This window comes from Coturnix japonica, chromosome 1 (assembly GCF_054131305.1).
Source record: "Coturnix japonica strain WE chromosome 1, WE-NBRP24, whole genome shotgun sequence".
Taxonomy (NCBI): Eukaryota; Metazoa; Chordata; class Aves; order Galliformes; family Phasianidae; genus Coturnix; species Coturnix japonica.
This window is the reverse complement of record NC_140663.1, coordinates 110,283,294-110,306,617: the sequence shown is the minus strand read 5'-3', so window position 1 is coordinate 110,306,617 and position 23,324 is coordinate 110,283,294. Positions and strand designations below refer to the sequence as shown.

Here is a 23,324-nt window from a genome sequence, read left to right as displayed (position 1 = left end):
GTAGCTGTTATTCTCAACAAGATTTTGCTGAATAGCCATTACGAAATCACACTCAAGAAAAAAAAAACAATATACATGTTTGCAGGATCAGGTAGATAAAGGAATTTTTGAAATGAAGCAAGATTTTGAAGTGAGAACCTTACTTTGAGAGATTGAGCAGTATCAGCATCAGTGCCGTGGTAGAGTATAACATTATTTGCCATGTCAAAGCTTTCACGCACACCAAGGTGGTAGAACAGTGATGGTTGCTTGGAAATATCACTCATATCCACAACTGCAACATCTGAAATGAGAGAGGAAGGGGGAAAAGTGCTAAAAAAAAAGAAGTCTTAAAACTTATTTTATTATTACAAAGAATTTTAAATAAATTCTGAAATTGCACATACATTTGTAAGGGCAAAATCAACATACTCAAGTACGGATCATTTTCTCATGGTAGAGGTAAATATTACCATGCACTTGAAAGATACTACATCCAGAAAATGATCACGGTATTACCATAACTGTGAGGCATGGTCTATGAATTCACAGTTTTGAAATCACTTCATCAGGCATACTGCAGGTGAAGGAGTTCTACATTTTCTCCCCGAGCCAGGCCTGACGGTCTGAATGCCCACTAAGGTGGGAGATGGGGAGTCTCCGGATGAAACCTCTGAGGAGAATTGAGCAGCTGAAAATGAAGGAAAACCATAAGGCCATGTTTACTTTGCTGTGGTCTAAAGCTTTTTGAAGGTCTTTATCTGCATGACTGTCTGCTTTCACTGCTGCAGGATAGATGGCTAAATGTACGTCCAAAGTATTGGGCATTCAAACCACAGGGCAGTCTGAGGTACAAAACAGATTCCAGAGTCAATTCAGCAGGGCAGTAAATCCCGCACCTCTGAAGCTGCTAACAGGCAGCTTCTGTATCTACAGAGAATGATGGAGAAGAATGAAGCTACTAATAAACAAGAAACCCATGAGCAGGCCAGGCCTGGTGTGTGAAATCCAAACAAAGCAGTCAGTTCACCTGGGCTTCACTGAGGTTACCTACCAGAAGAATCAATTCCCCATACTCAGTATGAAAGTTCTTAGTAAATCCATAAGTGAATGTACATTTCTGTACGATTCCACCTGGGTATTTTAAAGGCTGTGCTAAAGCACCACACCCTGGGGTTAGCCAAACCTTTTCATTATCCTGTTAAAGCACAAAGACGGGTTGTTGAGTCCACAGAAATGACCTGCCTAAACACCAAGGTATCGCTATTTAAAACATAATAAGCTTAAAAATAATTAATATCAAATAAAATCATGGTAAAGTGAGAGAATTCTATCCCTGAGCAACCTCAAATCCTGCACCACCTACTGATTGCCTTTCCAGTTCCTGCTTAGTGAGCTTTCTACAGCAGAGTGGTCATACAAACTGAGCAGGCTTGAAGCAGTAAACCCCAGCTTCATCCACACATCCGAATCCAGATTATCCCCACCTCCAACATTACAAAATCAATTGAGAAAACAGAAGTGATCTATAAAATAAACATTTAGACAAAATAACAAGCACACCTAGAATCTCATTAGCTCAAGTAAAAAGACAAAGTCAAAGAGGGTGGACTGCTTTTAAAGCCTGTAAAAACTAATTTTGTGGAATCAAAATCTCCTTCCTGGTGAGAGAACTTAGACAATGTGTTCACATAGCACACAGATATTGCATTTTCTAATACCATGTGAGCAATGATCCGTAACAGTTTATTGCAATAAGGCTACATGTGGCCCACATCTGAAATTGGCCTTCTTTTGACTGCTACTTGGTAACTACGTAAGTCACATCAGAACCACATTAAATGGGCATAACCACAGAAGTCTGTGTCTGAAGCAGAGCATCAGAAGTGCCAGTGCCCTCAGAGTGGAGCAGTGATAAGACCCTGTGTTCCCAGGGAGGCCTCCACAACTGCTCCAGCAGGAACAGTAGTACGCTGGGAGCAGGAAGGAGAGAGTATGGATCTGTCTACATAGCGGCTTTATGCAGGTGCATAAAGCATCTTAAGTCTGGTGAGGTCAGGAAATGAATACAAGTGAACAAATGATGAATAATAAATGCTAATTAAAGAAGTAACACCCTTGGACATACTCAGTGCACTGGACACTCAATGATTCACAAATACTTTAGTTTCAGTTGTCTTATGCATTGCTTGCAACTGATGCCAAAATCTTTCATCTCCAATTCTTGAAACACAAATTAAGAGCCCTGAAGCACAAGGACATATTTAGAATGGTTACAAAGAAGAATTTCTGTATTTATAAGGTCTGTGAGATACATAAAATTAACACTACAGCACAAGTACCTGCTTAGCAAAGCATGATTAATGAACAGAAACAAGTCAGTCACACTTCATCCTCTACTCCCGTCTCCACAGCAGGAGAGCCAATTCAACATAATGCTTTCCAGGCTCCTCCTTCCACATTTAGGTTCAGCTTCCTTCCTCACAGACAAGTATCAATCAAAAATTAATGCCAACTTTTTGGATAGCCAGATTGTAGGTGGTAATAGCTGAAGTTTAGAGTAGAAGTCAGCATGTAGTCGGAGGGAAACTGGTAATGAAATCGACCAGGCCGCACCTCGAGTAATGTGTTCAGTTTTGGGCCCCTCACTGCAAGAAAGACATTGAGGCCCTGGAATGTGTTCAGAGGAGTGCTACAAAGCTGGTGAGGGGTCTGGAGCACAGGCCTTATGAGAAAAGGCTGAGGGAGCTGGGATTGTTCAGCCTGGAGAAGAGGAGGCTCAAGGGAGACCTTATTGCTCTCTATAACTTCCTGAAGGGAGGTTGTAGTGAGCTGGGGGTTGGCCTTTTCTCTCATGTAGACAGTGACAGAACTAGAGGGAATGGTTCCAAGCTGCGGCAGGGGAGATTCAGGCTGGACATTAGGAAATTTTACTTCTCGGAAAGGGTAGTCAGGCATTGGAATGCACTGCCCAGGGAAATGATGGAGTCACCAACCGTGGGAGTGTTCAAGAAAAGTTTGAATGTTGTGTTGATGAATATAATTTAGCTGGGAAGTATTGGTGATGGTTGGACTGGATGATCTTCTAGGCCTTTTCCAACCTTGAAAATTCTGTGATTCTGTGACACACTCAAAAAGCCTGAAAGCATTTTAACAGAAGCAGAGAACACAAAAGCTGTATTTATTTTAAATATTTTGTTTAATCACAAGCAGAAATTTTGTATTCTTGAGTTCAGGTCTCACCTGCAACCTTTTATGCTTTGGAATTCAAATAGCAGCTTCAGCACCACTAACTCTCATCCAGCAAAAACTGTCCCTTGGGATACAAGGGTGAACACCAGACAACCGGCCAAAATGTGTCATGGACAGATTGAGGGGCCAAAGTTCACCTTGAGCTTTCTACACCAGCACCCTTTTCATCCAGAGTGATCTAAAACAGGGTTACATTCAGACCCAAACATTACAGCCACTAATCATGTCAGCTCTGTGGTGTTACTTTACAGCTGTACTCAGACACAGCCTCTTTCATCTGTCCGCTGGTACAGAGGACACACATTAAAAATAGAAATAGAAGATATTTTTAGTGTTTCAGTGGTGTTTACTGCAATTCAGGAGAAAAGAGTATTTAAAACTACTGATTTTTTTAAACCATGATGGAGTATTCATGACATTTATAACTGATACATACTCATTATTATTGAAAGAACCCACCTGTTCCAACAATTAAACCACACAACAAACTACAATTCAGTTAAAAGCAGCAGAACAAATGACAGCAGGTAAGCAATACTGTCACTTCTAGGGATTGACATAGCACCTAGTTGCTCATTTACTTCTATGTCCTGGGTCTTTCCTATTTATCAAATACATCACCCTAATCTTGCCATACTCCCCCCTCAATTGCATATTAAGGATTTTGTTGTTAAATGGAAGGAAAGGTTCTTCCAAAGTCCTTGGAAATGAAAAGCAAAAGTTTTATGAAACATTATTAGATGTTTCCTAGATAGAACTAAATTCACTGTAAAACTGTACATTTCAAAGGTGGCAAAGCACTATTCTAAAATAGGAAAGCAGTTCTAGTGATCCAGAAAAGCAAAACTTGTGCCCAAAGAACTTCTGTGCTTATATTTAACTGATCTTCTAAGAGTGTTTCTCAGACTGCCAGACAGAATACAACTGTGCAACTTCAAGAACTGGTACATGAAGAAAATTAATATAAATTAATAAAACACATGGCAAATCCAACTGAAGAATGCACTTTTAATGCTCTCCACAATCACCAATATGAAAACATAGCCTGACTAGAAAACACTGAACAGTGAAACACTTAAAAAGAACCCATCACTCAGAAGGGGTCGAAAAATTTCTTTTTCTTCTTTTCCTAAAATGTTAACTGCATGAAAAGAACTAATCCTCAATGAACTTTCCTAGCATTATTGAACTGCAGCAGTCAGAAAATACGTAATTTACTCGACACAGTATATGCCTAAGCTCAGAAACTGCCCAGTGTTTTCCACAACACAAAGCTTTGTTCTCAGTCTTTTTTTTCCCCCACAACTTTGCCAGTATTTGCCTGAGGTTGTGTGTTCGTGTGTGTTTCTGTTTTTTTCTTATAAAAGATTTAATTAAAAACAATCCAATCGTTTATGAGACTGTGTTGGGGAACTTATTCTTTTGGCAGTACTAAACATCACCCCATGCCAAATTAAGAAGGCTTAGTACTCTCATGTACCAAAACAGAGTCTGAATAGTCAGACTGACAGGAAATACTCAATTAATGTTATTCATTCCACAACTAAGATTCAGAAGTTATTTGGTCTGTCACAGTACAGGTGTTTGATCTCACACAAGGTCATCTTCACACCCCTCACTGTCAATGCAGAGAGATAAAGCACTTTAGGAATACTGTTTGATCTGTCAGAAGTCTGCCTTAGTCTGTCCCCTTCTTTCCTGTGGCCCCTCTTTAGCTGACGTGATAGCAGCCGTTCTGTATCTAAAGAGGAGCTACAAGAAAGAAGGGGACAGTCTCTTTCTCAGGGTCTGTGGTGATAGAACAAGGAGAAATGGCTTCAAGCTCAAAGCAGGAAGATTTGGATTAGAAATACAGAAAAAGTCTTCAACAGTAAGGATGGTGAGGCACTGACAGAGGTTACCCAGAGATGTAGTGGATGCCCCATCCCTGGAGATTTTCAAGGTGAGGCTGGATCAGGCCGTGGACAACCTGACCTAACTATGCATGTCCCTGTTCATTGCAGGGGAGCTGGACTAGATGGCCTTTAGATGTCCATTCCAACTCTAAGGATTCCATGATTCTGTAAGAAGAACAGCAGCTCAGAAGTGCCCATTTCTCTCCACCAGCTATGAAGGAAGTCAAAGATAATGGCATGCAAGGTGTTTTGTGCTATGAGGATGCTCTATAGAGAGACTTCCAAGACAAATTTAAGTGTTACATTTCCTTGAAAGCTAATGGCATTCATACTAAGGCTAGTTTTACCATACTATGTTTTACCCAGAGAGGCTGGGGATGCTCTGTAGGTGTTTAAAGACCAGGTTGGATGAGGCCCTGGCCAACCTGGTCAAGTACTAGATCTAGAGGTTGGTGGCCCTGCCTATGGCAATGGGGTTGGAACATGAAGATCCTTGATGTCCCGTCCAACCCAAGTCATTCTAATATTCTATGATTTCATACTGCAGTTTGCAATGTCCTAAGAACAGTATGGTTTCAAGTTTGAATCAGGTAACTCAATGTTGTGAGAAATCATAGTTAAAAAGCCTGCACACACATTCACTGGAAACTTTTACAGTACTCGGCCCCTTGCACACTCATCCTTCTTTGAGGAAGTGCTGAAAAGTTTGCCCACTCCAAGCCATAGACCTTTAGTTACCAACCACAATCAAATCAGGTGAGTACAGACAAGGTATTCATGCTGCTAATAAATGGTTTCTGAAAGTTGTGACATCCACAAGAGATCGCTATTTACACAATTTCCTTCAGGTTTCTGGGTTGAAAATTGAGGGAGAGACCTCATCTCTTGGATCTTAGCATTTGAGCAGTTTCACGTCCCAGGCAGATGAATGCTTACGCCTGCCTGTCACTCCTATCTCTTTCACGTGACACATGGTCTCTACTTTCCTCCCTTTCCATCCCATCATCCCCCTAGATTTTGGATACTTTTTATCTTGTTTTTTTTCCTCCCTCCCTCTCAACCCCTCTTAAGAAAGTAAAAGCTGGACAAAACATTCATCTGAAGCAGAACTCATCACTTAGTCCAAGCAGAGAGAGATCCCAAGCTTCCTGAGAAGCAAAATAACCAGTATCTAACTGCACAGTCTTGAGACGTGATACAACCATAGCAGGCATGCAGCTGTGAGGTACGTGGCGAAGAAAAGCAGTCCACTCCTGCCTCAGTAGCTGCAGAAGATTAGCAGACATACCATGATGAAGGCTGATAGGGTTGCAGGAAGAGACAGGGCAGTATTATGGCTTGAGCAATTAAATGCTTCCCTACATAACCAAATCCTGTCCCTGCTTCTCTGTATACCACAACTGCTATGTGACACTAGCCTAAACAGACAGTCAGGTCTCAGAGATGGACCCAGCAACCGTACAGTTATTTTGATGGGTTCCCTTGGGCCCTGTCGCTGTCACACAGAGCAGAGCTCAGCGCTGCCCCTCCGCTCCCTGTGAGGAGCTGCAGCCGCCATCAGACCTCCATCAGCTCCTCTGCTCTGCGCTGAGCAAACACAGGGGCCTCAGCCTCTCCTCATACATCCTGCCCTCCAGACCCTTCACCATCTTTATAGCCCTCCTTTGTATGCTCTCTAATAGTTTTATGTCCTCCTTGCATTGTGGTGCCCTAAACTGCACAGTGCCTGAGGTGAGGATAACATTGTTTCCCATATTTCCCCAGCAAGGCAAGGAGCCCGCTACTTCTGCAGAGTCATCCATTTTGCCAGCTTGTTTAACAAACAGTGGAGTAGATTAAAAACAGGCACTTCACACTAACACTAGCTGTGTGCCAAGCGTCACATGAGATTGTTTCCACTGCAGTGTTTACTACAGCAGAGCTTGCCACTGAGGAGAGCATACAGCAAAAGGCACCCAGCCCTGAACCTAATTTGAACCTCACCTGTAGTTTGAGGGCAAAATAAGAAAGTTGAACTTTATGTAACTCCTCATACACCTTGGTACTCCCTACACTGAGTCATGAGAAGCAACGGGGTCATGAGAGGCAATGAAAGGGTTTGAAGTGGCCTGAGTGCAATTAAGAAAATACAACAAGAAAGGCTGTCCCTTCCTTCCCAACAGCAAGCTAATCAATTTCTAGGCCATGGAGGTTCAGATAAACTCCAAACCTTTGAACACTTATCCAACCTAAATGACTTCAGTAACTCATCATTTAAGGTTGATTACCTTGGCTGGGAAGCAGCACAAACCTGCCCAATCTGCACATCCTGAGCATACTGCATGTTGGCCAAAGGCATATATCAAAAACATCTGACAAAACAAAACTATGCTGCATTTTATCTTCAGGCCAAAGAAATGTTTGAGATAAGACTAATCTAAATCTCCTATTTTCTTCCAAGTTGTTTAAAAACAAAGGTCAAGAAACACCTCCATCACTAGAAATCCGTACTTGTCCATACCAAACCATGGCATCGGTCTTATAACTATATCACAGATTTCCTCCTTATATAACCTCAGACTTCCATCTAAGGCCCACACAGAAGTACAGTATGCATGGATAAATAGTTAATTGAAAACAGGCGGCATTGTTAAAGTGGAAATGCAAATGAAGTTTACATAAAACCACAGCATTGTCTGTGAGCCAAAAGAGCTTCCACTCACGTACAGGCAGTTGTTGATTCAGTATTCTGGATGTTGGGCAGATGTGGATCCAATCTGCTATTTTTACTTTGCCTGTAAACAACACAAGGGTTATATGCCTGCCTAAATGCTGCATGTATTACTGTAAAAATCCTTATCTGCCACTAAATATTGTAATCTCAAGAATGTGCAACATCCATTAATAAATGAGAAAGCTCTACTTCCAAGTACCGAGTAGTCATCAATAAAATCTAGGATTTCAGTAGAAGGCCCTATTTCCAAAGCAAATTACCAACATTATCTACTTTAACTATTCTATAAATACAATACGAGTTATTACTTCCAGCTTGCAAATGGGGAACATTAAGCATGAACACAGCCTGTTAATTAACACACTGCATCTGTACAAAATTTCCCTATTTTAACACAGAGCATAACTAAAAGCAAATAAATAATGTAACTCCAAGCTGCTTATCACAAAATCTCCACAGAATGAGGAATACTAGTTACTTCCATGTTGCAATTCAGACACAGTTACATGAAACTGTGATTTTATGACAAGCCTCTAAACGTAGCCTCCATCTTTTATTGGACTTCAGGATGGTTCACCTCAAAATATATATACACATAAACTGTCAGAAGATGAAGCCCAGCGTGTATGCTGACGATAACTCTGCTTAAAAGAAGAAGAAAAAAAGCACCAAGGATTTAATAAATCCCAAGACATAATGTTTTTTTTCCAATTGTTCAACTATTGTGAACTGCATTTTGAGGATGATTTGTTGGGCTGTTCTATTTGTCACACATCTGAATCTTCCATCAAAGTTTTCACTTCAAATCAACCAAGTAGACTTTGTGAAGTCTGTGGCACTTGTTGCAGAAGCATGCTTGTCTTTGTATGCTGTGAAAGGACCTTAGTTTCTACAGATGTGGGGACACATTCACAGTTATCACAGTGTAGGGAAGTAGAAATCACAGACCAAAATTTGGCAGAAAAAAGAGCCAAAACCAACCAAACAAAAAACCCCACTAATATTTGTATTACTTACTCTGAAAATTAGTTTACAACTTCAGCCTGGCAGAGAACAGTCAACAGCAAGTGGCCGCAAGGATCTGCAGGCCTGTGGCTTAAGCAATGGAGCAAGGAGAGCACTGGGTTTTGTAGCAGTGAAAAGTTTCAGCATTAACACTACAGCAGAACTACTTGCTTCTGTGAGGCTAACTATTCTGAAAGGTAGAAAAGCAAGTGTAGTTTATGATGGCACAGCAATCCAATAATTTTAAGAGTCAGAATTCATGCTGTCTCCTCATAGACCACAGCAATGCAGCTTTTGCTCCTGGCACAGCTCCATAGCCACCCCAACCTCCAAGGCAAAGGTAGTTGCAGCACCCCTGAGAGAAAGCCAACAAGCAAGGCGGAATTGTGCATTCTTGGCCCACCAGCAGCTGCCATCTGAACCACAATGACCTCAGCAGAGACTGGAGTTATGCTGTTTACAGCAAGCCTGTGCCTGGGAGCAGGATAAAACAACAGCTGTGCTCCCTCTTGGCTCAGTTTCAAGCACACGCACCGCAGTTCAAAGGTAACACGAGGCTAAAGCAACTCACATCCACACTGAAGCATGAGGGAAAGAGCCTACCACGTACACGAGTTTCATTGGCAAGCTATAAACCAACTTGAAGTCCTCCTAAAAAAGTGACCTTACACCACTAATTCCATGCAAATAATATCACTGGAGCATGAAAGGAGGCAGCAGCCCAAGCAGGCATTGCTTTGCCTGTGCCAGAGCAGCAGCACAGGCCACAGGTCAGCTGGATATGGATTTGCAGCCAGCACAGATAGCCAGTGAGTTAGAACTTGGAGCCACTGCTTGAGCAGAGTACAGAAGGAGCCCCAGAATCTGGAGTTCTTGACCCAGTTCTGCATCAACTCCTTATTAGAAGAGTCTTACCTCAAACTTCTACATCTACAAAACAGGAACATCGGTTACTTTTTAATTAGGGATACACGAACACCTGTGATTTGCTTAATAACCATGTATAATTCTGTGATAAAACAAAAGATTTTTTTAAACAAAAGCAGGTAATAAAAGCAGGACACGACAGAACACACAGCATAGGTGAGGTTGGAACAAGCTGCTGAAGATCATTGAGTCCAAACCCCTGCTGAAGCAGGTTCCCAACAGCAGGTTACACAGGAAAGCATCCAGGCAGGTTCTGAGTATCTCCACAGAAGGAGACTCCATCACTTCTCTGGGCAGCCTGCACCAGGGCTCTGTTGCCCTCACATGCCTTGTGTTCATATGGAACTTGCTATGTCCCAGTTCATACCCACAGTCCCTTGTTCCATCACTGGGCATTGCTGAACAGAGCCTGGCCCCTATCCACCTGACATCCATCCTATAGATATTTACACCACAGGAACGTGAATGAACTCAACATAACCTACTTATGGTTACTTGCTTTCATGTTTCTAATATTGTCCAGCTGACATGAAGCGAGCTATTTCATAATCCTATAGGCAAGCTGAACCAAAATGAGTCCTTTCAAGCTACACGTTGAAAGAGCAATAAGGCTGATATACAGCTATGTTTCATGTTGACAGTGAAAATAATGCTGAGTGAAGCATGCAAATCCCTGAATGCAAGTAAGCATTCCTGTAAAATGACTTCCTACTGGAAATTGAACCCAATATCATTAAAGCAAAACACACATTTTGAATGTAATGGCTGCATCACAGCACCTAGGATGCATCAGAACACAGTAACATAAACACTTGATGGACTGCATCAAGCTTGCCACTGTCATTTAAAATTTACCTCATGTCCTTGGATATAAAAGGGCTGTAATGCTACTACATTACTGTAGCGTTAGCAGAATATTTTACTTTGACAGCACAATGAAGTGCTTGGCTGGAGCCTCCCAGAGTTGTTCTGTATGTTCTGCATCACACAGAGATAAAAGATCAGGTCCTGACAGCTTTGCTGTTGTATTAAAGCAGCACAACATCCAACCTAGTCAGCCCCAGCCTCTTAGCTACAACCTTCCTGTTCTGAAGATGGTTTTACTGCTTCTCTTCACATTTCCATATCACACTGTGCATGCATCTCCTCAGATTTAAAAAGAAAATACATCCTTGAAATGAAAAGAGAAATACTATGTATTCCTCAGTAAAACTCCTACCTCTGCCTCCTGAAGCAAGCATCAGACAGCCAACCTTTAACCCCTTCCCACCACTCACTGTCACACCCAAGAGCAAAGATAAACTGCAGTGGCAAGGTTTGTTGACATTTATTTAAGATGATTGCCCTCAGCAGTCATCCTCAGCTTCCTGTCAGCCATCGCAATTCTTGCAGCAGAGTCAGTGAGGCAAGCATGTGCCTCCAGCTCAGCAATAGCAGTTACCATGCTGTATATTAGCCTGAAGATAAATGTTTACTTTACCCTGGCATCCTCAGCTCTGGCTGAAGGTGCTGAAGCAATCCTGCCAATTCTGCAGTGAGAATGCCAGCCTTCAGAGGGAAGAGGGCTTCAGGGCGGTAGCTGGCTATGGGCAACAACGTGGCTTCAGTCATTGCCAGTGTGAAAATCAGGACCCAGAACACACAGGCTGCCTTTCCCTTTCATGGCGGGAAGAAAAATAGTTTCAGGGACAAGAAATCAGGGTTATGTTAAGAGTGGTTTGACTGTGTTAGAGAGTAAGGAGGACCCACCTTCCAGGCCCTGTCTGGAAGCCCTCTCCATTCTAACACTGGCTCTGAGTGAAGACAGGGCAAGTGTCAGGATATCCAACAGTGCATTCGGGGCTGTCTTACCATGCAGGGTGCTGCTAAGTTCATATGTAGCAAAACAACAGAAATGGGCTTCAAAATATCCCATTACACTGATAAATGATCTGACATACTATTTCCTGGATTGTCACAGGAGTAACCTTTTTCTCAGGCAAATTCTAGCTTTATCCCTTAGTAGTTCAGACCCTTAGTATCGGGTCTGTCTTGACCAGGAGAGGGGTTAGGCCCTGGAACAGGCTGCCCAGGGAGGTTGTGGATGCCCCGTCCTTGGAGGTGTTCAAGACCAGGTTGGACGGGGCTCTGGGCAACCTGATCTAGTAAATGTGTATGTTTGGTGGCCCTGCCAGGCAGGGGGGTTGGAACTACATGATCCTTGAGGTCCCTTCCAACCTGGGTCATTCTGTGATTCTGTGTCTTCCTTTCAGTAGACCTTCATGCTGCTGACTTCAATTGCTGCCATCATTTCAAAACACTGTGGCCGAATGATCCAAGAAATATCCCAAACCTCCAAGCTCCCCCTGATGGCTTCTTTGTTGTGTAGACACCACCACTCACTTCTGTGTCACATAACCCGAGCAAAGAGAGCTCATCTTCCTGTTAACAAGCCCTAATTTCACCATCTATTGTAAGTTTGATCTCACAGGAGCTGTAGAATTTATGAGCTCTCTTTTATCAAAGCACCATAGAAAGTTCGGTGATTTCTGAAGATGAGAGTCATTCTGCATTTCCTGCTGGTCTGCAATAACATGATAAGATACACATAACACACATGATAAGGTTTCAGATGGTGGGAAGCTGGTAATGAGTACACACTCAAGGAGAAAAGAAGGACGTCATGCTCTCATTACAGCATAGAAGTGTTTTTGAGCACTCCTCTCAGTGTTCTACTGAGAAATCATCTACCAGAAATTCTGCCTGCAGACAGGAAAAAGAGCTTCCTGTTCTTTCTCTTTGCACTCCATCCTTAATGATTTCTGGTTTTGTCCTCGAAAAGGCTCCAGCTCCAATAATCACTGTATCATAGATTCTAAATAAAATACATCAACTTGCTTCAGGAGGATGTTTCTGACTAAAGTAAATGGCCACAACTTCAGGCAGAGTGGGGAGAGTGGGGTAGCAGATAGTGCTTCAATCAAAGATCCCACTGATACCATTCAGAATGTGAAGACATCTCTGCTCAGTCATTAAGTGTCAGTAGATACGTGCTGGTCAGGATTCCAGCCAGCAAACCAAAAAGCAAGCAAGCAACTATTAGAGAAGCCCTACTATCATAACAGAGCAATAGGAGCGCACCATTTCTGTCCTAAGAGACACTGAGAGTGCATCTGTTATGCATAGAGAGCACCTTCCAACCCTGCTAAGAGTTGTAACAGAATCCCATCTGAGAAGTTATTAAACAACCAAAAGACGTGTTGTTTCTCAATAAGTGGATGACTCAAAGGATGAAATGGACTCATCATACAAGCATTTTAAGTAAGAACAAAGTCTTAAAAAGTCTCCCTTAACACATCCCCAAGAGCAAAACAAAGCATATTCTTGAGCAAGATGAGCATAAATGTGGACTTTGTGGTACTTTCCTCTTCAGAGGCATTGGATCGCCCAGTTTACTGAAGTCTGCCCATAAGGATATGAGAAAAATCAGTCTGGAAGCTGTGCACGTGCCAATTTTAATTACTTTGAATAATATCTATTGACTTTGGGGCTTCCTCTCTCTGCTTGCTCAGAAGGATATGACTCTTTCTCATGCTGCCCAACCATTCAAGTGGTTTGACTGGAGAAGAGAGAGAGGGATCCTTTAGAACCAACAGAGATGTAATCTCTGTAATCAGCTGGAACCTGGACAGCAAACAACACCAACAGTCAACTTCTTCAGGGTGTGCTTCTACACTTCCTTAGAATCACAGAATGATTAAGGTTAAAACAAAACACTAGGATCACCTTGTCCAACCACAAACCCATTACAGCATGCCCACTAACCATGAGGGACTGCCTCCAACTCTGCTCTCAGCCACGGAGCCCGACAAGGCTTCTCATCAAGTTACACTAGCAAGAGTGCCTCCGTCCCAAGGCGGTATGCGAGCCTCAGCACCCACCTCGCAGCCCCCCGCCTCGCCTACTCACCCGCATCGTAGAATGCATCCAGCACCGCCGTCTCCCCGAAGTCCAACTCCCCGAAGTTGACCGTGCCGAGCTGCGCTCCCTCCGCCTCGCACGCCCGCAGCAGGCACTGCCTCGCTCCAGCTTCGGGGCTGCGCGCCCCAGCCCCCGCCTTAGGCGGGTCGTTCAGCACGTACACGGCCCTTAGGCAGCGTGACCGTGGGGCCGCGCTGCTCTCCACCACCTCCCCGCCGCCCTCGGCCGGGCCGGGGGTCGGCAACTCCTGCTCCGGGCCGGGGTGTGCGGGCTCCGCCGCCGCGCCGCCCGCGGGGCTCTCCATGGCGGCTGCCGGCAGGTGCTCAGGCGGGGCCGCGCCCCATCGCCAGCCCGAGGGCGAACTCCGGCCGCGCCCGGCCGGGCGGGACCTTTGGGCGCCGAGACGATGGCCGAGCTCCGCGCCGCCCTCCCGGCCGGGGCAAGGCACAGCCCCTTGTACACCGCGTCCCGCCGCCACCACAGCGGGACTGAGGGAGGGGAGGCGGCACCGTCGGGGCGACCGCTCCTCACGCCTCACTTTCCTTCCCCGCCCCTCGCGGGACAATCCGCCTCCCCGCACCGCCCGCTGCCCGGGGTTACTGCTGGTACTTGAAGTGGCGGCCCGGCTCGGCTGTGTTCGGAGGGGTTGAGCGGTGCCCTGTGTTTCAATACCTGAAGGGAACTTACTCCCAGGAGGGGAGTAAACTCTTCGAAAGGGCTGATAATAGCAGGACACGGGGAAATGGTTTTAAGTTAAAAGAGGGAAGATTTAGGTTGGATGTTAGGGGGAAGTTCTTCACTAGGAGAGTGGTTAGGCCCTGGAACAGGCTGCCCAGGGAGGTTGTGGATGCCCCATCCCTGGAGGTGTTCAAGGCCAGGTTGGACGGGGCCCTGGGCAACCTGATCTAGTAAAGGTGTATGTTTGGTGGCCCTGCCAGGCAGGGGGATTGGAACTACATGATCCTTGAGGTCCCTTCCAACCCAGATCATTCTGTGATTCTGTGTTCGTACGAAGCCCAGATCACCGGGCTACTCCTGACGCAGCAAAAACCACCGTTGCAGCTTGTTCTTCCCTCAGCTCGGTGTATCACACCCTTCCCCTAATGCTTTATCTTTCCACTTATCGTTGAAATGATCTTGACCACGGATAGATCAACTGTGCTTGAGGAACAATGCATCCTTCAGTTCCTCCTACTTTCACGATCTCCCCTGATCGTGATTCCATGACCCAGCTTCATGGCACCAGCAAAAAGAACCCGGCCCAATCTACTAGACACCCATCCTGTAAGTAGTAGATAAGATGCCCTCTCAGCCTTCTCTTCTCCAGGCTGAACAGCCCCAGGTCTCAGCCTTCCCTCATACAGGAGATGCTCCAGGTCCCTCATCATCTCTGTGTCCCACTGCTGGGCTCTCTACAGAAGTTCTGTGTTTCTTGAACCGAAGAGCCCAGAACTGGACACAGCACTGCCAATGTGATCTCACCAGAACAGAGCAGAGGGGAGAATCACCTCCTTCGACCTGCTGGCCATGTTTTTTTTATGCACCCCAGGATACCATTGGCCTCCTTGGCCATGAAGACACACTGCTGGCTCATGGCCACTCTACTGTCTACCAGCTTTGTATCTCGGCTTTCAGAAGGTCACCATGCACTGAAATCAGGGCAGCCAGGGACCAAAGAAACTACAGAAACCATGAGGCACTGAGTGAAATTTGGATTGGAATGTGGAAGCCTGGCTGGAAATCCTGTTCACCTCACTTTTCACTTAGGGCTACAAACAAGTTTTAAGAGAACAGCATCTTTGTCTTCTGATGCAGCCTTGCTCCCTACTGCTATCTGAGGTTAACATTTTTACTTCATGCCATAATACAATAAAAGCAGTTTGCCACACATTATTTTCTTCTGTAAGTGTCTGGCACCATGGCCTTGTGACCAAAAGAGGGGTTCCAGTAGCCAGTTGTACCATACCACTCCAAGGTACGGATAGCATTGTGCATGATGGCTCAACATGGATGCACAAAAACCACATAAGAGGCAAACCTGTCTTTCATTTTGGAGCATTTAGGGCAAGTAAGCTGTTGGATTTAGTGCAGAGGCTGAGGTTGCTGTGTTTTTCGACAAAAGCACAGGTATGGGAAACTTTGGAGAAAATATCTACTTTGGCCACCGGAGCTCCTACTCCTTCCTGGAATTATCAATTTGAAGGGATTTTTTATACAAGAAATCTTGCTCAAACAGGCTGCCCAGGGAGGCTGTGGATGCCCCATCTCTGGAGGTGTCCAAAGCCAAGTTGGATGGGGTCCTGGGCAACCTGATCTAGTAAATGTGGAAGTTTGGTGGCTCTGCCAGGCAGGGGGGTTGGAACTTCATGATCCTTGAGGTCCCTTCTAACCCAGGTCATTCTGAGATTCTGTGATTAGACTCTCAATAGCTAACATACAAAAACAAACTGCAGCTGAATGAGTTCAGAACAATGGAGGTGTGCTGCAGTGCTCCTTGTAGTCTTGAAAATTGTTGAAGTGTTGACTTGGAACAAGTACGTGGGCTGGAAATGCTTAGGAGGGTGCTTCTGAGACATAGTAAAAAAGCCTTTTCTGCCTTCTAGAGATTATCACAATCCTGTTTCCTTGCAGAGAGAAGATGTGTCTTTGTGTTTCATTCTGCAGTCATTAACATTCGGTACTGTTTTACACTGCATGCTGGGAGGTCTGTCTCTTCATCTTGGAACAGAGCGACAGTCTCTCTTCATAGATATTTCATGTACAACAAGACTTTTCCTCATCTCTTAATTATACTCACCCTTCTTCCAAGCAATGTCCTTACCTGGCATTTTCCCTAACAAGCTGACACATTCTGAAGATTCATTTTCAGTAGTTCAGCATGGTGCCATTTGTCATGCTTGTAGGCTTTCTTTATAGCTGGGAACAAGGAGCATTTTTAAAGGAAGAAGCTTCATTTTGTATACTGCAGCTGAGTGCATGATGTGGGACAGATATTTCCACTGAATACTTGTATCTTCAGGTCTTGCAAGTTACCCGAGTGAGAACAAGTGGGAGATTCACTTTGGAGTGAGGGGGGAGGGAAGTAGTAGTGGTTCTTTGTAGGTAATGATTCAACTTTTTACTTAAGAGCCTCCTTTTCTCCAGGCTGAACAAACCTAACTCTCTCAACCTTTCTTGTGAAGAGAGGTGCTCCAGCCTTCTGAGCATCTGTTCCAACAGCTCCATATCCTTCTTCTGCTGGAGTCCCCAGACTTGGACTCAGTACTGCAGATGAGTCCTCATGAGAGCAGAGCAGGATAATCTCTTCCCTCTCCCTGCTGCCACTCCTCTTTTGATGCAGCCCAGGATGCAGGTGGCTTCCTGGGCTACAAGCTCACACTGGTCCTGACAAGCTCACATAAGCTCCTGTTGAGCTTCTCTCTCATCAACCAACACTCCCAAATCCCTTTCCACAGAACTAATCTCAGTATGTTCTCTGCTCAGCCTGTGTCTGTGCCCAGGACTGCCCTTACCCAGACCTTGCACTTGGACTTCCTCAATTTCACAAGGTTTGCCCACCTCTCAAGCCTGTCAATGCCCTTCTGGATGGCATCCCTTCCCCTCAAGCACGTTGACTGCACCATTCAGCTCAGTGTCATCCACAAACTTGCCAAGGGTGCACTCAGTCCCACTCCCCATGTTTCTGACAAAGATGTTAACCAGTGATAATGGTAAGCACTTTATTAACTTGTCGGTAGTACTTTTTCTAGTGTGCTCTCCACTTAACGTTCATTTACAGTGAACTGGTATCCAAGTAACCATACAGATACTGCTCTTATATGAATGGGAAGAAAATTGCTGTTGTATTTATTGAACAAGAAAGTAAGATCTGTTTATTGTTAAGTATGCATTCATATAAAAGCTGTTCCCTTTTTTAAGGTCATCAAATAAAAGCTTTACCAGAATCTAAATAAGATCCCATTAATTCTCTTTAAGAAGTCCAGCAAAGCCACTTGGTTTTGTTCAAAATCTCAGATTCAAAATATTTTATCTACACAATGGTAGCTAAACAGCATGAATGAGCCTGAAGGGGAACCTCATAAAGAGGCTTACAAATACCACGAGCTTAAAACACTGACGTGCAGGCAGATTTGCTTTGCAAAGGTGCCCTAAAGTGACATGAACTCTAGACACCATACAGCCACTGAATCAGCATTGGTTTGCTTTCACTGGAAAGCACGAGACCTGACCTAGCTGTGCATGTCCCTATTCATTGCAGGAGAGCTGGACTAGATGGCCTTTAAAGATCCCCTCCAACTCCAAGGATTCTATGATTCTAAGTAAAGACACACAACCTCAACTGGAACCTTTAAACTGTACTTCAATTTTCTCTTGCTAAGGCAGCCAAGAGATGGCAATGTTTCTTAAATGGTGGCTTGACACATGAAGGAGTCTACCAATGTCTGGATCAAGGGGTTTTTTTAGTCAAGGAGTAATTTGTATCCATGAAGGAGCAGTGTGGGATCAGCAGAGAAGTGGGCAGTAACCACTGAGAGCACAGCTGAGGCTCCTAACGAGGATGAGAGCAACACTGATCCTCCTGAAAACCCCTGGCAGCTCTTTTCTCTTCATACATGATGACTTTGCTCAGTATGCATGAGCTTGTTAGCATGGGGCTGCCGTTAACATTGGGGCTTGTCTATGGGCACTTCTCTATGCTGTTAATGATGAGACACATCATGAGAACACATTTACAGCACATCAGCCTACAGCTGCTCCTGGAGCTCTCCTGATTTTGCAGCAAGACAAGATGTGATGCCAAACGCATTGTCTTCTCTGCGTTGTCAGCTTGTATTACATTTATTCTTTGCTGGAAGAGTGTCACATGCTCAGGGCTATTACAGCCGCTGCCAAACCACCCGTCAGCCTCGTACAATTAGAAGGTGTTACAGCCAGATATGCTGTCACTCAAACACAGCCCTTCTTCAGACCTCTACCTGCTGGCATGGTAGGAATCATGCCAGCGAAGTTTTAATACGCTGCATGAGTGAGACCTGCAGCCCATCACTGTGTCAAATCACATTTCTGTCAAAGTATTTAAGTTTCCTCCTGCACTTTGCAGTAGGAAGGGTCACAGCATCCAGTTAAACAGTAACTCACTTCCTGGTCAGCTCCGAGACACTGAAGAAGCACAAAACATTCCCAACATTTTCACAAGAACAGATCCAGGTTGACTAATAATTTTGTAGGAGAGATGCCTACTCTTTTTCACTTGGGAAATTCCAAATCGTGGCTGATGTTCTGTAGAAATGAGCACTTAGGTTGTGCAAGCAGTAGGACTACCCAGAGCTGGGGTCAAATCCTTTGTGCCGCATGACAGCATTGTTTCATCTCATTGTTCAAATCCAAATGAGAGGCTGAATGATTTCACTATTGCTCTGTACTCACTTATTCATACAGCATCAAAGAAGCAAAATATAATGTTATCACTCTGGCATGTACACACATGTAGGACAAACATCACATACCTTTTCTTTCCCCTTTCACAGGAGAAGATCAACAACCCACAGGATTCCATTATGACACACATTCACCTCTGGCATGAAACCAACCTGAACTCAGCCTGCAGAGCACTCCGTTTGCCTTCTGTTCCGGAGACACACAGTGACAGCCCAGTCCTACCTGTAAGGAGACAGCAACCAGAGCCTGCTAAAGGCAGCAATCATACTGCAACTGCAGCATCAGATGGGCAAAGGCAGTGGGAGGCATTGCTCAGGGGGCAGATCCCCTCCTGTGTATCACAGGAGTGCTGGGACACACTCCTACAGGAGGAAAGCACCAGGTTCAAGACAGTGGGAGGTTTGCTATCTGAGATTGCTACCTTTTCTAGTTAGGTGGGAGAAGGATGAGAAAACATGAGGCCTGGGGGGAGAGTGAAAATATGAATGGGAAAACGTGTGCTTGTCTCAGCCCTGTGCCCAGCTGGACACGCTCATGCTGATGCAGTCCTGACATGTCCCTGCTGCTCTGCTCTCCTCTGGGAGCTCTGGGTCAGCACCAAGATTGAATCAACCTGAATCAACCTGGTTGACTTCAGTATAACCAGATTAACCCAAGTCCAACACTGAGGCTCCTAGCCCTGGCAGCAATGTGACATCCTTTTTGTGGGAGAGCTCCCCACCCACAGGTTACTGAGCTGTGCTTCTGACGCAAACAGGTGCTTCATGTCAGGGCATAGGAAATTTTCCATTCCCTGAGCACAGTGACACATGCCAAGCCAGCTGCACAATCACAGTACAAACATCCTGAGCCCCCGGTGAGAGATTTGACATCCATTAATGAACTGGCTTCCTCCAGCCAATACTGTTTTTGCTGGGTCTCAAAACGTACGCCATGTTTCTTGTGCCTTGTGCTATTATTTACTAAATGGCTGCACCTGTGCTTCCAGCAGGGCTCAACTAATTTGGCTCTTTCAGTATGGAGTAGCCAAATTATCTAGCAGCAGCAATTTCTATGCAGGTGCTCATGCGGTTTTACTTATCCTCTTTTATCTGTTCTGCTTTCTGGTAGGAGAAAGAAGCTGACACAGAGGCTGTTGCACTGCTCTATCTCCTGCAGTTCACTGGTGTTATGCCCACCAGAAAGAACAGCATCCCCACAGAGGTAAACCTCAGTGAGGGATCATCCTACAACAGGGACAGCACCCCAGCCTGTACAGTTATACAATTAAACAGTCAATAGGGAAACACGGGTTAAACAGATGTTTTGTACAAAAGATTATTGTGATAGAACGATAACCTATGATAAATGGAAAACACTCACCAGCGTTGAAGGTTCACAGTAAACTCCACAAAGGAGCAATCTCCAAAGAAAGAGATGCTGCCTTAGTGGTGGTCAGCCCTTAAATGAGATCTGGGAGAGGTGAACCCAAGCTCCACCCCTTCTGGTAGCACAGCTGAATTACCTTCACCTGTGCTCCCACAGCTGATTCATTGCTTGCCTCAGGTGGTTAATTAGAGGTTCAGGCTGCGATCAGCAGTTTCCCATACACCAGCCTTTTTCACATCCTCTAAGAAAAGCCCCCAGAATGCCCTCACAAAATCTGACTTGGCTCTAAGGAGCTGAAGGGTTGCCTGATGGGTCCCTCCATGTGAGTACGTTCACCTTTCTCTGGCTGGGATGAAGTAGGAGAGGAAAAACTTGTACTGAGGAACACGACCTCCACAGCAAATAGTAATGTAGGGTCTGGACAAAGCGAAGTGAGGAGATGTAACCAGGGAAAGTTTTGAAAGCAGGCACTTTTTAAATAATCTGATATTAACAGTATTTGTTAAAGTCAGTAATTTGTATCTAATTTGCTTTGTTGTTGTAGTAGTTATCAAGTTTTCTCCTCAGAAACAGTTTAACATATAAGACTGCATTGATAAAAGCCAACCATGTTTTCCTGTGACTATTGGCCACTTTCTCCAGCTGCTTTCCGATATAAAAAGGAAGACAAGGGAGAGGTGAGCATGCTTCTTTTATCAGAGTGGCTGATACTGCCAGAGCTCTGCCTACCCAGTTAACATGTGCTGGAAGCACTGGCATCCCCATGCTTTCAGGCTCACTACCTAAGGAAGTTGGTTATTTTCCAAAACAGAGTGGCTGTGGCAGGAGGGTAGAGGGGGAAGCAGCTGCAGGAGGCAGGAATGAATGTGCTGGGACATGAGCAATTGATTGCTCATTCCTGGGCCGGGCTTGAGAGTCAGCTGAGGCCAAAGGTGCCAAATGACATCTAATTTCTGACTGAGTGGTATTAATAACCATGGAGACAAAGTACCTGGTATTTGGTAGAGGGAATTCAGATCCGCCCCAACTTCTCTGAATAAGAGTCTGTACTGAGGAGACCCTCTGCCGAAGGAGAAACGTGGCTGCTCCTAAACAGAAGTCACAGAGCAGTTGCTTCCACTTTTAAACAGCCCTCCCTTTGCTCTTGAACCACAGCTCGTCTGCCTAACCAGCAGCTTCACACTTACCTAGTCCACAACACTGCCCTCCTCCATGTTCCTTTCCCCTTCCCCAGCCCCCAGGCCTTTCTCCAGGCACTGGATCTCACGCTCCCTTCCTGGTCCCAAGGGTGGGAGAGAGGCCCACACCCACCTGGGGCCTTTACCTGCCAAACCTGTGCTCAGTTCTGAATGGATCTTTAAAAACAAAAATGCATCCAGGAGACGATATTTAAGTAATAACACTTAAGGAGCACTTTTGATATTTACATTTCCATGTAAAACTGAGCACCGCGTGTGCGTATTAACAAAAAATCATTCTCCACAACTCTTCAAACAGCAGCATTTAATCACTGTCACATCAAAAGCACTTTGTAGCTCACCAGCATTTTCTGTTTTCCTTTAAATATAAACCCAGACATTTCTGAAAGCAGCAGCTCACATCCACAGGTTTCATTCATAAGTGATCCCCTTTAGAAAGGGAGAAGTCCACATACTGTGTAAAATACTTTCTGTTATAATGAAATGCAGCAAGCAGAAAAAACTTGTGTTGCTTTGAACTCTCTTATCCCATAGTAATAAGCTTGCAAAGCAAAACATTTTCACCAAACCTTATTCAATCTTCATTTACAGACACATTGGACTTTTCACTTGGATTTATCAAGTGACAAGTTATCATCTCAAGGTATCATCAACAGGGGGGGAAAAATCAATGTGATTTGCTATTGGAAAACTCCAACTTCATATGTGCATTTACAAGAAATGGAACATTTCTGAGATGTCCCTTCCATGTCTGAGATACAACTCAGGAATTAGTACTTTATTTACCATAGATAGAATAGTTTCCTTTCTTCCTATGATGCAACTAGGAGGCTAGAACTGTTGCATGGATACTTGTTGCAAAAATAACACTACAAACACAACCAGAATTTCTTATTCTTTATCCATACTTCCTCCTCTTCTACTCGCTGCTATTGACCTCACAAACCTTTGTTGCCAGAAAGCTGTATTGGGACTATCACTCTTGGTATAAAGAAGTGATGTAATTATTTAGAAATGTTAAATAAGAGCATTTCAGTGATAAATATTTTATTAGTGCTTCTTATTTAAGAACACTGAGCAACATATTGGGAGTTCCTGAAGTATTCTCAAGTTTTATCATCAGATCTTTTAACCTCAGACACCACAGTTACAAAACAAGCACATGCTACAGTAGAAGAAATGATCCCAATAGTGAGGTTCAGTATTGCCAGCTGAGTTCCATAAGGTAAGATTTGAGTATGGTGATGTGTGGATTTTATACAGCTGTGTAAGGAGATTATGGGAGCTCAGCCAGCCACATAGGAACATGGCTGGCCAACAGAGAGCTACTTCTCAGCCAGCTCCCAGCAGGCAGGTTGGTTAGTTGTGATAGAGGACACCCTGGATAGTGCCAATACCAGCATGTGGTGAGACAACAGAGCCTTTGAGTATTCTGCTGTGTTTCTGTCACTCTGCAGTATCAACAATATCACTCACCCACTCACTCTATGCTGTGCAAAAATATCCATGACCTTAAATGCTTTGTATAAACTCAACAGGGATTGCTGACAAGGGTATGAGATGCTCCGCTGCTAGTAAAGAACACAC

At 44.5% G+C, this 23,324-nt stretch overlaps 1 protein-coding gene across 5 annotated transcripts in view; it reads right to left on the bottom strand.

Annotated features, from left to right (window-relative positions):
- The window catches only part of MAP3K15 (mitogen-activated protein kinase kinase kinase 15), a 61,476-nt gene extending 47,246 nt beyond the window's left edge, over nt 1-14,230 (bottom strand). Inside the window, exons 1-2 of one of the 5 annotated variants that reach the window (XR_014947132.1) lie at nt 13,720-14,171; nt 144-283 (exon numbers count right to left, since the gene is read on the bottom strand). Coding sequence is in view for 3 of the 5 variants with exons in the window: in XM_015886264.3 (XP_015741750.2) it covers nt 144-283; nt 13,720-14,035 (456 nt within the window). In the remaining 2 variants the exon portion in view is untranslated. Of the gene's footprint in view, nt 1-143; nt 284-13,719 lie in introns of all 5 variants that reach the window. The other 4 variants (XR_014947131.1, XM_015886264.3, XM_015886275.3 and 1 more) reach the window with 4 other exon arrangements.
- Nucleotides 14,231-23,324: the final 9,094 nt, after the last annotated feature.